This window comes from Lotus japonicus, chromosome 2 (genome assembly GCF_012489685.1).
Source record: "Lotus japonicus ecotype B-129 chromosome 2, LjGifu_v1.2".
Lineage (NCBI taxonomy): Eukaryota > Viridiplantae > Streptophyta > Magnoliopsida > Fabales > Fabaceae > Lotus > Lotus japonicus.
In genome coordinates, this window is record NC_080042.1 from 92,188,210 (window position 1) to 92,203,177 (window position 14,968).

Consider the following 14,968-nt stretch of genomic DNA (forward strand, 5'->3'; position numbering starts at 1 on the left):
CGAATACAGAGCCAATTCACTTGATTCAGCAACTGATTCAATGTAGGCTCAAATCTAATTGCAATTTCTATCAATCTCTGGTGATTTCTACAGAATCGAAATATGAATCATACTATTCATGCAGTTCTATCTACAATGGATAATGCCAGAGATACTCCTCCTACAGCTTACAAGCTTAAGAATTTAAAAGTCATTCATTATAGCATGTTTAGATCAGTTTATTTTTCCTCAATCAATTAAGGCACCATGAAGCTACACACATAAGCTTCTTGACTAAAGAATCAATTCTAGAATGATCTCCACACATGCTATTAGAATAATAATATTAGGCAGAAAGAAGTGACATTGTAAAATAGTGAAACACCTTAATTAACATCACAATCTTGTAAGCAACCTACAAGTCAATTTGCTTCTCACTTGGTGCAGAAATCAACTACATTAATAAAACTTTCAAAAATTTCACAATTAAAAAAATATAGTATGACAGAACAAGTCATGGAACATCATCTTCATCCCATAACAACATTAAGGAAATCAAGAACGGGATTTTAATTTCTTCAGGCGTTTGACAGATGAGGCAACAACCTTTTTCCTACCCTTCTTCAGTTTCTTTTTGGTAGAGGAAGACATCTCCCTTACGGGACCTGGGGGCACACCCTTTTTGAGTGCACTTCCTCTGGGTGTGACAGAGGGTGGAATTCTCACATCCAGGGGAGGTAAAGGACTTTGTGGCTTCCATATCAAGTTGTTTTTCATGGAAAATCTTACCTTTTTGGCACTTTTCTCCCCACTCTTTGCCGCAACAGCTTCTTCATCACCTGCACCATTCAAATCAGAATCCTGAGAGGCCTTTCCTTTTGCACTCTTTGATCTCTTTCTCTTCTTGGTTACAATTCCAGCTTCGGGTATGTCACATACTAAAGCAACTCCATCATCCAAACCTGCTTCCGCAGCAATCTTCTCAAACTGCTTCTGGAGGTTTGAAATCGCAGCTTCATTGAATGGTATTGTGTTTTCATCATTAACCCGCTCCTCATTTGAACTCCCACCATCTTCACTAGCTGCATTCTCATTGTCATTCTCAGCAGGGCTCAAAGCAGATGCACCACTCTTCTTATTCTTCTTTGCCTTTTTCTTTCCGTCACCAGATTTTTTCTTCTCCTTCTTGCACTTCTTCAACACCTTAGCAGCAAGTCCCAAATCAACTAGGGGAAGAGCATCTCCCTCCACTGAGCCATTAGCAATGGGAACCAAATTGGGCACTTCCTCTTCTTCTTCCACCCGATCAGGAATAGAGAATTCGAACCCAGAAGCTGCCGCATCCTTCTCCAACTTCGAAAACTCTCGGTGCAGCTCAAACAGCACTTTTCTATTCCCCTGAACACATTCAGGAGCAGAACCAAGCTCATAAAACCTGCCAGAAAACCCCATAACAACCGCAATTGTTCCAAGAACCACAACACCATCATCATCATCATCATCAGAACCAACCTTCTCATCATACCCTCCTGCTTTCTTAACCTCTAACAACCTCTTCCCATTCAACAGCAACACATCAAACATACCAGACCTAATCTTCCCCAACAAAACCTTATCAGGCAATTTCCCCATAGCAGAGATAAAGGGTTTGAAAAGCACCTCAAGAATCTCTTGCTTAACCGGAAGAAATGGCTTAAGCTCTTCAAGAAAAACAGCAGCACAATGGTAATTAACCCCATTCCCACCCCGAAACTTATCATGAGAACACAGAGTAGCCTCATCAAAAAGCACCATAACACGGTTCACAAGTTCAGAATCCCATGAATATTTCTTCAGCAAAGAAAAGGAGTGCGAAATGAACCTGCGAGTGAGGAGGTAGAATTTGTCGAGACGGAGCGCGTCGATGCCGGACCACTCGCGGCGGATGGTGAGGAAGAAGGTGGAGAGATACTGCAGCGAGAGAGGGAGGTGGTGGAACGTGAGGAGGAGGTTGGCGAGGCGGTTGATGAGGGCGGATTGAACGATAGGCTTGTCGGAGTGCCAGACGCAGTAGAAGAGACCCTTCCAGAGCTTCTTGGCGTCGTCGTCGGAGAGAGGCTGAGATCGAGAGGGAAGCCATGATTGGAGGATGAGGCGGAGGGCTTTCTCTCGAGTTGATTTGTTGGAGCAAGCGAGGTGCTTAATCAGTGAACGACCCACCGTTGAATCGTCTTCCGCCATTGAAACCCTAACCCTAGGTGAAGGTGAAGAAGGTGAAAGGGAGAATGTGATTCTGAACGAGTGGAAGGTGCGGGGTTTAAATTGCGACGGAGAAACTCTAAAACCCTTTTACATGTTAACAAGGAATTGGGATTGGGAATCAAAATTGGAAACCCTAGTGGTAACGGGTCAGGACATTAACTGACCCGATTTCGGACTCGAATATAATATAATGGTACTAGTAATTGGAAAAGGATAATGGACTAGTTGGATACTTGTAGAATATTATTCATCTTAAATATATGTTTTTAGTCCTGGCTAATAGTTTTAGTACTAGTAAATGACTAGTAAATGACTTTCAATTTTATTTTTTTTAGATTTTGGAGGCAATCTACATCATGGTGGGGTTAACTTTCTCAACTATTACTTAAGGGAAATCAAGCATGTATCACTTTAATTAACCACCCCTTAGTGACTTTCAAATTATTTGCAATTGAACTCTTAATTTTTATGATTAAGTTAAGGATAATAGTTATCTAATGTCTATATGTTATCAATTTGGCACATTCACCAAATTGAGGTGATTTTTTCTTATCCTACGTATATTCCATATTTTAATCCTACATATCATTTTTCTTTATTTTTTTCACCTTGTTTTTCTTTTTGCATGTCATCTTTCTCCTCCCACCCACCATCCGTTTCCTCCATTTCCTCCCACTCTAATTCATCAAACCCCAAATTTGAATACTTAATTACCTATAAATTGTTATTCATCAAACCCTAGATTCAAACCGACTTGCATAAGATTATTTGTTCTCTTCCCTTCAAAAATCAAATCCATTTGTGCTTATAAAGGGGTGGGACGGTAGGTAGCTCACATGGTTGAGCTAAGGGTAATTGCAGGTAAAGGGTTTAAATTCTGAGAGGGATAATTTGTACTAATTTATTAACAATTAACATTTGTCTATAAAAAAACAGTGCTTATAAAGAGACGAACATCCTAATTTAACCAAAACACTCTTTTCATACGATGACTTCTCATCCAATGACACCATACAAAAGAGGGTTTGATGCAGGTGGTGGTGACAGGTTTGAATCTAAGGTTTAATTTGATGAATACAAGTTTTTGGGTGATTAAAGTTTTTTAATTTTTAATTTGGGGCTTGATGAAGGGGGAGAGGATAAGAATGGAGGGGAAAGAGGAGGATAAGCGAAAGTCGCGTGGACCTGGTGACTGTGTCAAATTGGTGGCACTAATTATCGACTTTGTCCTTAATTTGATTAAAAAAAAAAAAACAAGGGATCAACTGCAAAAGGTTTGATAGCACATTATAATGTTAGTTGAATATCAACCATGTTCCAATCAACAGTTATAGTAATTTACTTAATTTATTTGTCACTTTTAAAATTTTAAGAGAACATTAACCATGTTTTCTCAATTATATATACCACTAAACATAATTATTAATAGTGATTAGATCTTTGAAGAGTGAAAATTAACAAACGAGATAAGTAGCATTGTTCTTCTTGAATTTGAACTAGCCTGTTCTCTCAGCATCTAGTGGTGTGCTCATTCCTAGATGAATCATCCGACACAATGATGTGATGTTGACACAACAATAATACCTACAAAGGCACTCTGATGCATATATGAGAATATAGAAAGAGAAGTTTAAAGTCATAGAAAAATGATGAGTTAGCAAAATGAGTAATTAATACATATGCATATTAAACATATATTTACTTTATAGCCATGGTGAGAGCCATAATTGAGGTACATAACCTTTACGAAACCCTTGTAGACGACTTCCAAGACGATGATTATTCTTGGATAACCTTATACTTGTTCAATAAGTGTGTCGGTTTTTCATTCAGCTAAATATTGGATGAAATGACCAACCAACATTGTATTCACTTAATTGTAAAATCTTTAGATTGTCCGAGACGCTCTTGGGCTTTGTGACAATTTGAGCCGAACACATGTACATAAGGAAGTTATTAGATGGTACTTGGTAGCTAGCTTGAGCTTATGGATGAGCTTAAAAACTCCCTTTAATATAGTAGCTTTAGCTTATGAGCTGTCCCTAAACTTAAACTCACAAACATCACCCAATTTATATTTCCTTTCTGGTCGTTGCCTGCTACGCGTGGAAGCATTTTTATTCTAGTCGATAATAGACAGAACCAGACAATGCATCCTTCAAATAGGATTGTTGTACCATCCATTAGGTAGAGCCTCAATCATTAACAGGCTTTAACTTAATTTGTTTCGCCGAAGCAGCCAATCTTGTGCTTATGCTATTTAGTTGACCTCATTAATTTTTTTTGAAGGTAGGCCTCATTATATTTATCACCAAAAAAAAGATAGTAAGTGCTTTTCCTCAATGTATACCAAACCCAACTATAAAGAAAGAAGAGATTGCAAATTATATTCACCTAAACTTTACTTAAACCTCAAAAATAAAGAAATAATAGTATTATTATCATCTTGCAAGGGAAACCAATGCAATATATTATGTTGTTATCATATGCATGTTTAGAGACAAATAATTGGTAAGACCGGCCCAAATAGCTATCATCCACTAATAGCGTGAAAGTGACTTGAGTAGGTAGAAGACACTGGTTGGAATTTTGGTAGCCGTTATTTGGAGCACCGTGGCCACAAAGAGGGAATATTAATTGAGCATCCCTTAATTCAATTTGTTTTTGACAACTTTTATATCCTTGGTGGCCTTCTTTAAGAGTATGTATAATGCTGGATTAGATTTGTTTAAGAAAAGCAAATGATGATCATTTTGCTCCAATGATATAGAGTCGTTAAACTTTAGTTTTTTGTTGAAAATATTATTTTCACTTTTAAAAGATAATATGTATATTCATATTCCAGGAACTAAATTAATTCCAAAGCTTCCTCAACACCTTTGCCTAATGTTCTATCAAACATTTGATGCCTCTTCATCGTAATCTTATATTCAAACAACCCAATAAGAAAACAGGTAAAACATGTGTTAACACTTAGCTTTATCACTATCCAAAGATAACGGTAGTCATTAGTCATCACAGGAGACAGTTGGCGGCAGTGGCGGAACTTGAAAGGATTTTTTGAGGGAGCATGTTAAATTTAATAATATATTATATATTTAAAATTTAAAACACATTGTTACCAGAAGCTAAAAAGCAACAATGAAAAAAATGTTCTGATGCAATATGGGGTATTTTTCTTTTTATCTATTAACCTTCCCTCAATTTTACTTATTCGAGAAAAAGTATTGTTACTGTGGGAGTGAGAGTGTGAGACCCTTCAAATCAAAGGAAGCTTTCATTCTTCTTCAATCTAAGCGGTGGAAGACATATCTTGATTTCTCTTAGTTCCTTAATCCTTCTATTCCTTTTCCATCTTAACAAACACAGCAATCAAGCTGGACACCATGCTTCTCATCAACAACTGTTTATGTTGTATTCTTTTCTCTTTTTTATATCCACCTCTTGCAGTAAATCATGGCTTCCATTCATTTATTTCTTTTAATTCTTCACAGATCTGAGATTCCAGAACCTTCCATGTATATATTCAAAAAAAAATTTCAGAGAGTTTGGGGGAGCTGTAGCTCCTCCCTGTCACAATGAAGGTCCGCCAGTGGGTACCTAGAACACATCATTTGAAGGAGGGGATACTTGGTGTAGTGCATTACTTGCTACTTTCTATTTGTTTGACTACAAAAAAAAGGAAAAAAAAATTGACCGATTAGAATAAATTTATGAATAATGTTATCAACCCTCTTCATGGCATTTTTTTAAAGTGAAATTTATATATATAATAATAATAATAAAAGTTCATTACACTCTTTTTTTAAGCACACATCATTTTATTAGTTGAAATTTATGTAGAGTTTTACTTTCAATTTAATTTGCATGAATTTTAACTAGTAGAATAAAGAATGTTAAAAATAAAGTGTCAGAGTGAGTGTTAATACACTTCTCATGCATTGATGTGTTTATATCCATCTCAATTATTAAACCCAAATTAATAACTTGCTACTGTACTTCGACAGCTTTTCTTGTCTGTATTAGCTGATTCAAATTTAATGATCAAACTTTTAATTTTTATGATTAAAGCAATTTTTTATATGAATAAGATTTTAAATTTTTTTCTTTGAAAATTAACTTTAACATTAATTTAAAAAGTTAAAACTAACCAAAACAAATTAATGCAAATGGTATTGATTGGACCGGAAAGCTTGATTCAACTGAAATCTAAATCTGCTATTTTAGTTGGCACTTGGAGGTCAACATTGATGTTGATTTCCTTACCACGTTTTTTATTTATTCTTTCGTGCATGGTGTCCTTATCTTTTTATATTCAAAATATTCATTGGTAAAAGCGTTCCTTATCTATAAGAACAGGATCAACCCATCATCACAAAACTAATCACAAGTCGCCAATAGAAGCAGCTTGGTAGTCAACAAAGTTTTACAGGATGAACTGGTGTATTTTCAACTCTTAAATAATTAACGCACAACAAAATAAATCTTAAATAATTATTGAGTGCAAAGGTAGATTTGATGATTTAAACATTTTCACTAAAGCCATATTTAACCAGGTTTGATATATATACCTATAACATATGGAGTTTCGCAATTTTCTAACTTGATTGATGATTTAGGATTAGAATTTCGATGGTGGATATTTTTTTTTTTACATCCCTATATCAATAGGTATTTTTGATTGGTTAGAAAATTACTCTTGCGTCGCCATCACTTTGGCAAGCCGTCGCCAGCTAAGCTAGAAAGGTGGGAGGAAGGAAAGGACCAAATTAAATTAAAGTCGCAGTTACGAGTGATGAGAAAGATACAAAGTTCCCCTTACTTTGCTTCAGCTTAAGAGGACAAATTTAAATTGAATTATTGTACCAAACACCAAGTGCACCATCAAATCTCACACACCATTAATCAACAGAGTATATATGCAAATATGCAATGCACGCATTGTATAAACGAATTTACACTATCAATCATTTATTATATTTAAAATAGTATGAAAAAATCACTCTTTACTTAAGTTATTTTAATCATTTTATATATTCTGATTATGATGTTATAAATTTGTTCAATATGATTCATATACAGCATGTATATATATTATTATTTAATTAATAAATAGTCATTATAAACTTATAAGTTTTGTTATTTGAGCTGTAAACTAAAAAAAAATAGGGATTAACCTCTAGCCAGATATTTTTGTTGGTACAAGCTAAGGAAGAAAACAAACACTAAAAATAAAAAAGGGTTTAACTTAAGTGAGCATTCATTTTTAGTGGACATAAGTGGCACACACAACTTTAGGGAAGGTTATAAAACTTAGAGACGGTTAAAAATTCCCGCAAATACATATGTCTATTGTATATATACTAGAACAGACTGTTCATCTAACGTTTGTGAAAAGCGAAACACCTCTAATCTACATTCAAGCAGAGAAAATTCCTATAGCTTCTGCTCCGAGCAGCTGCTCAAATTCAAGAGATTTTAAATAAGAAAAAAGTTTAAAGACTAAGACTCCAACTTTAATCAGATAATCAATGAGTACATACATTCCCTTCTTTGTTTGTAAGTATGAACTAACCTAACCTCACATTGCCTACTAACCAAGTCTCTAATATTCCAAATTAGGATTGCATTAACCCTAGATATTATGACTTTCTTCAAAGGTTTAAATGCATCGACATCATTAATTAACTATGAAGATAAACTTAGTACCCACAAATTGCAGTCAAACTCTCCTTTATAAGCTATCTCTCCCTCGTCAGCCTCTCTCGCACACACACACAATTCAAATCCTCGTCTTCGTCCCCTGTCTTTTAAAACATTCATTACTCTGTTCCCTCAATTAAACAATGGCTTCTCCTTCTCCCCTGTTTCTGCTCTGCTTCATGCTCTGCATTTCACACTCATATCAAATGGTCCTACTCCCCTTAACACACTCAATTTCCAAATCCCAATTCAACAGTACCCACCACCTCCTCAAAACCACCTCAACCCGTTCAGCAGCACGCTTCCAACACCACCACCACCGCCACCAACAACACCAACTCTCTCTGCCACTTTCTCCGGGAAGTGACTACACCCTGTCCCTGAACTTCGGTGGCTCCCAACCCATAACCCTCTACATGGACACCGGCAGCGACCTCGTGTGGTTCCCCTGCGCTCCCTTTGAGTGCATGCTCTGCGAAGGAAAACCAGACACGCCCAAACCCGCCAACATCACAAAAGCCCACACCGTTTCCTGCCAATCCCCTGCATGCTCCGCCGCACACTCTTCCATGCCCCACCGTGATCTCTGCGCTATATCTCACTGCCCCTTAGACTCAATTGAAACCTCTGATTGCTCCAAATTCACATGCCCCCAGTTTTACTACGCTTATGGCGACGGAAGCTTCATCGCTAAACTCTATCACCAAACGCTCTCAATATCTTCTCTCTCGCTTAAGAACTTCACCTTTGGCTGTGCCCACACCGCCCTCGCCGAACCCACCGGCGTCGCCGGCTTCGGCCGTGGTCTTCTGTCACTCCCTGCTCAGCTCGCTACCTTCTCACCCCAACTGGGTCATCGCTTTTCTTACTGTTTGGTCTCTCACTCTTTCGACGGAGAGCAAGCTCGGCGACCGAGTCCACTCATTCTCGGACACCACGACGGTGCTGGTGCTGGGGAAGAAAAACCATCTGAGTTTGTGTACACCTCCATGATTGCGAACCCCAAGAACCCTTACTACTACTGTGTGGGGCTAGTCGGAATCTCTGTCGGGAACAGGATTCTTCCGGCGCCGGCGAAGCTGCAGAGCGTTGACAGCAAGGGGAACGGCGGTGTGGTGGTTGATTCCGGCACCACGTTCACGATGTTGCCGGCGAGTTTGTACAACGCGGTGGTGGGTGAGTTCGACCGCCGAGTCGGGCGAGTCCACAAGCGAGCGAGTGAGGTTGAGGACAAAACGGGTCTCGGGCCGTGTTATTATTTGGACGGGTTGGTACAGGTGGTGCCCACAGTGACGTTGCATTTTGTGGGGAATAATTCCAATGTGGTGCTCCCTAGGAAGAACTACTTCTATGAGTTTATTGACGGCGGTGATGGTGTGAGGGCGAAGGGGAAAGTGGGGTGTATGATGCTGATGAACGGTGGTGATGAGTCTGAGTTGGAGGGTGGGCCCTGGGCCACGCTTGGGAATTACCAACAGCAAGGGTTTGAGGTTGTGTACGATTTGGAAGAGCAGCGCGTGGGTTTTGCTAAGAGACAATGCGCGTCGCTTTGGGATAGCCTCAACCATGACAAAAACTAGTGTCTACTGCGTAACACTGGATTACTCCCTCCCTCTCAATGGGGTTAAAGTCACGGGTCGGATCCATTGTAAATGGGAATAAGGTGGCGGGTTGGGTCCTGGCTCCGTTTTCACAGAGTCTGCGCTCTTTTGAATATTGCTGTACATTTGTACTTAATAATTAGCAGGTAGGAGTTTCTTGTTATTTTACATTTTGTAAAATGTTGATGGCATTTTGTATGTAGTTCAATTTTGTTTTTATCATAATGTTATTGTATTATTACTCTTCATTCTATGGCTTTTCTAATTCACAGAGGTTAGAAACATTTTTTCATGTTGTTTTAATATTGTGTTAAATGGTTTTCTGTTTGGTTTAAAAAAAGTGGATGCTTAGTGGACTGGGCGGGACATAAAGAAGATTATGTCCCGCCCAAAATGAACAAATAATCATTGAAGATAGCCATGGCGGGAAAGGCAACATGACGAGCTTCATTGCCCTCCCTTAGGTGATGGACCCACAAGCCAGCTGGAAGATTCCTTTGGATTTGTCTTATATGTACGGGGATTTGGGCCCTGATTGTCAGGCCCAAATATAGGAAAGATCCATATCATGACCACCCCCTCTATAAAAGGGGAGGTCATCCACTTGTACGAAACCAACTTTTTCAGCATTAATGAGAATATTCCTTTTATGGTAGTTTTGCTATTTTAGTGCTCTGCTAGGGTTTACTTTTTGTCTCTCTTACATAAGCTTGCCCTAGTACAGAACATTGGCGCCGTCTGTGGGGAGGACTTACCTCTTCCGGTGACAGAAGGAGGAATCGCGAGCCATGGAGACTCGTTCATACGGCGTAGGTCGGCGCGATCATCGCCGGCGCGGTGGTGGTCGACACGGCGGTCGCGCCGGCGGACGAAACAACAACCGTCCCGTACTGGACGACCAAGAGCAGGAAGCTTCCTCGGAGGGGGTCCACTCAGTGGCGCCGTCGCCGGCGTCATTGGTGAATGCAGCTCCGGGAAGACCTTCAGATCTGATCGCTAAATCAGATCCAGGTGTTCGGCGGCGTTCAACGCCGCCTGACTACGTGAACTTGGAAGATCTTAAAACAACTGCTCCACGGAGAGCGCAAGAGGCAGTGACAGGTATCACGCCTGCGGCTTTGCAACAAATGTTAGATACCTTGCAGAAGGTGCAGTCCCAAAACGAGCAGTTGCAAGCCCAAGTTGAGTATCTTACTCAGCGGCAGAATTTTAAGCAAGAACAACGCCTGGAGGCGGAGGATGTAGTTGAATTCCAACCTTTTGTTCCAGCCATCACTAGGGTGGACATTCCAAAGCACCTGCAAACCATGGCATTAGACGCCTTTTCGGGCGAATCTGATCCTATGGAGCATCTTAGATACTTCAATACTAAAATGGTGATCGGCGGGGCGTCGGATGCGGTAAAATGTCGATTATTGCCTTCCACGTTCAAGGGCATGGCGATGCAGTGGTTCATTCGACAACCGCCCTTCTCCATTGATAATTTCACTGATCTGTCCACTAAGTTTCTGACTCAATTTTCCGCCAATAAAACCACAAAAGCAACAATGTTTGATCTCATCAGCATACATCAGCAACCAGGCGAGAAATTAAAAACCTACATGGCACGCTTCAGCAAGATGGCGGTGCAGTTAGAGGATGAAAATCCAGATGTCTGTTTGGCGTCATTCAAAAATGGCCTTCGGGCGGGAGATTTGAATAGAGACTTAACAAGGCGACCGGCGAAGGATATGATGGATCTTCGCGCTCGTGTTCAAGAGTTCATATTGATTGAGCAAGATGACCAGAAGAAACAAGAAAGAGAGGAAGGACGTAAGCAGTCTCAATCTGGCGGTGTTTCACAAGACAAATCTAAGGCGGGGAAGGAAACCAGGATAGCGCAAACCCCCCGTGTACCAAGACCGGGACCATACCACAACTCTAAACCTGGCTTTCAAAATACATGGCACAGAAACTCACAAGGTCCCGCTGCTGCCACAGCTGGTCAGCCTGGTGCTTCGCCAACGCCAATCCCACTTACTAAGTTGAATGCACCCTTAAGTACCATTTTAAGGGCGGTTGGACAGACCAACGTTGTGCAGTACCCACCACCCCCACGGCGGCCGCCAGCTAACGTGGACACCAATAGGTGGTGCGAGTACCACAGAGCGTTGGGGCATACGACAGATAATTGCTGGAATTTAAGGCGGGAAATTGATCGCTTGATTAAAGCTGGCCATTTGGCAAACTTTGTCAAAGACACAGCAGCGCCGGAGGTAGCTAAAATCACTCAAGGGGACAAAGGTAAAGGTAAAGAGATAGTTGAAGAGTTGGGCGATCCTGCTGGGGAATGCTTATCTATTGCAGGAGGATTTGGCGGGGGTGCAATTTCAAGTAAGGCTAGAAAACGCTACGTGGCGGCAGTACACTCAGTACAGGAGTCGAACGAAGGCGAGTGTTGGGTGAATCATTCCCCTATTATATTCACCCCTCAGGATTTTGCGCATGTAATTCCCCATGACAACGATCCAATTGTGGTAACAATTAGGGTTAACAATTATGTGACAAAGAAGGTATTCTTAGACCAGGGATCTTCGGCAGATATCATCTATGGAGATGCCTTTGATCGCTTGGGACTAAAGGAATCAGATTTGAAACCATACAGGGGAACTTTGGTGGGATTTACAGGAGACCGTGTCAGTGTGCGGGGATACGTCGAAATTCCGACTGCCTTTGGAGAAGGAGAGTTTGTCAAGAAGTTTCAAGTAAAGTACTTAGTATTGGCGTGTAGAGCCAATTACAACGTACTCTTGGGGCGAGACACCCTCAACAAGGTCTGCGCGGTCATCTCAACTGCTCATTTAACTGTTAAATATCCCGCCTGCAACGGGAAGGTCGGGATATTGCGTGTAGACCAGAATGCAGCAAGGGAATGCTATTTGAGGAGCGTGGCGCTCTATGGGCGGAAGGCCGCCAAGGAGAGCCACCGAATTACAGAAATCTTCCCACAAGAAGGATTTAGCTTGGACCCAAGAGATGATGCTGATGATTTTCGCCCACAACCGCTGGAGGAAACCAAGCAGGTGCAAGTCAAGGACAAGTTTCTGAAGATTGGCAGTGGTTTGACAACAGAACAAGAGGACAGACTAATCACCCTTCTGGGTGATAATCTAGATCTCTTCGCATGGACCATCAATGATGTACCAGGGATTGATCCCAAGGTGATCACTCATAAACTAGCCATACGACCAGGGGCGACCCCGGTCATCCAACCAAGGCGAAGAATGAGTGAAGAAAAGAACAAGGCTGTACAAGTAGAGACTGAAAAATTGATCAAGGCCCGCTTCATCCGTGAGGTACAGTACCCAACGTGGCTCGCCAATGTGGTAATGGTCAAGAAGGCCAATGGGAAATGGCGAATGTGCACGGACTACACGAGCCTGAACAAAGTGTGTCCCAAAGATTCGTACCCACTTCCCAATGTTGACAAGCTTGTGGATGGAGCTTCAGGGAATGAACTTTTAAGTCTCATGGACGCTTATTCGGGCTATAATCAGATTATGATGCATCCCTCGGATGAGGAAAGTACAGCATTCATGACCAATCAGGCGAACTATTGTTACAAGACAATGCCTTTTGGTTTGAAAAATGCAGGAGCTACGTACCAACGGCTCATGGACAAAATTTTTTCAAAGCAAGTAGGCAGGAATATGGAGGTGTATGTGGATGACATGATTGTAAAATCCGCCAGGGCTAGTGATCATGGTGGCGACCTTAAAGAAGCGTTTGATCAGTTAAGAACATATCAAATGAAGTTAAACCCTGAGAAGTGTTCTTTTGGGATCCAGGGAGGAAAATTCTTGGGATTTATGTTAACATCAAGAGGAATAGAAGTAAACCCAGATAAGGGAAGGGCGATCTTGGAAATGAAAAGCCCAACAAGTGTAAAGGAGGTTCAGCGTTTGACAGGGCGAATGGCCGCCTTGTCACGTTTCTTGCCAATGGCGGGTGACAAAGCAGCCCCGTTCTTCACATGTTTAAAAAAGAATTCAAAGTTTCAGTGGACAGAGGAATGCGAACAAGCTTTTACCAAATTGAAAGAAACATTGGCCACATTACCGGTACTCTCCAAGCCAACACCAGGCGTTCCATTAGTGCTCTATTTGGCGGTTACTGACAAGGCGGTAAGTACGGTTTTGCTCCAGGAAGAAGGAAAAAAGCAGAAAGTTATATATTTCGTGAGCCATACTTTACAGGGGGCAGAATTGCGGTACCAAAAAATTGAAAAGGCGGCTTTGGCGATTCTGAAAACTGCAAGGCGCCTCAGACCTTACTTCCAAAGTTTCCAAGTCAAAATTAAAACTGATGTTCCCTTAAGGCAAGTACTTCAGAAGCCTGATTTATCAGGGCGATTGGTTAGCTGGTCAGTTGAGCTGTCAGAGTATGACTTGCAATATGAGCCAAGGGGCCAAGTCACAATCCAGAGTTTAATTGACTTCGTGGCGGAATTAACACCCACTGAAGGAGAGAAGACTCAAGGAGAATGGGTCCTGTCTGTGGATGGATCCTCTAATAACACTGGAAGTGGGGCGGGAATAACAATCGAAAGTCCAGATAAAATGATCATTGAACAGTCTCTCAAGTTCGAGTTCAAGGCGAGCAATAATCAATCTGAGTACGAGGCTCTGATTGCCGGCTTAAGGTTGGCCATTGAATTGGGAGTCCAGAAGTTATTTATCAAAGGAGATTCGCAGTTAGTGGTTAAACAAGTGAAAGGTGAGTACCAGGTGAAGGATCCGCAACTGTCCAAATATTTGGAAGTGGTGCGCAGCTTGATGATGGAGGTCAAAGAAATCAAAATAGAACATGTCCCGAGGGGACAAAATGAGAGGGCTGATGTATTGGCGAAGTTGGCAAGCACAGGGAAATTGGGCAACTACCAGACAGTCATTCAAGAAACCCTGCCTCGCCCGAGCATTGATTTGGTAGAAATAAAGTTGAAAGCTGTAAAGTCAGTCAATGAGGGCGAGCTATCTTGGATGGAATCGATTAAAACCTTCTTAGAGAACCCACCAAAGGAGGATGATTTGAACACTAGAACAAAACGCAGGGAAGCCAGTTTCTACACACTGGTGGATGGTGAGTTGTATCGGCGAGGAATCATGTCTCCCATGCTCAAATGTGTTGATACCAAGGACGCCCTCGGAATAATGGCGGAAGTCCACGAAGGCGTGTGTTCTAGTCATATTGGCGGGCGATCCTTGGCAGTTAAGGTGATAAGAGCAGGATTCTATTGGCCAACCATGAAGAAGGATTGTTTGGAGTATGTTAAGAAATGTGAAAAATGTCAAGTCTTTTCTGACCTGCACAAGGCTCCACCAGAAGAATTAACAACCATGATGGCGCCTTGGCCGTTCGCCATGTGGGGGACCGATATCTTAGGACCATTCCCTGTGGCGAAAGCA

At 41.2% G+C, this 14,968-nt stretch overlaps 2 protein-coding genes across 2 annotated transcripts; one reads left to right on the forward strand and one right to left on the reverse strand.

Annotated features, from left to right (window-relative positions):
• Positions 1 to 311: 311 nt before the first annotated feature.
• Positions 312 to 2,341, reverse strand: LOC130741065 (uncharacterized). The gene has a single exon (XM_057593845.1). The coding sequence runs from the start codon at positions 2,197 to 2,199 to the stop codon at positions 535 to 537; it is 1,665 nt and encodes a 554-aa protein (XP_057449828.1). The 5' UTR covers positions 2,200 to 2,341; the 3' UTR covers positions 312 to 534.
• Positions 2,342 to 7,924: 5,583 nt separating this feature from the next.
• LOC130741066 (probable aspartyl protease At4g16563) lies at positions 7,925 to 9,772 on the forward strand. The gene has a single exon (XM_057593846.1). The coding sequence runs from the start codon at positions 8,067 to 8,069 to the stop codon at positions 9,501 to 9,503; it is 1,437 nt and encodes a 478-aa protein (XP_057449829.1). The 5' UTR covers positions 7,925 to 8,066; the 3' UTR covers positions 9,504 to 9,772.
• The last annotated feature ends 5,196 nt before the right edge of the window (positions 9,773 to 14,968 follow it).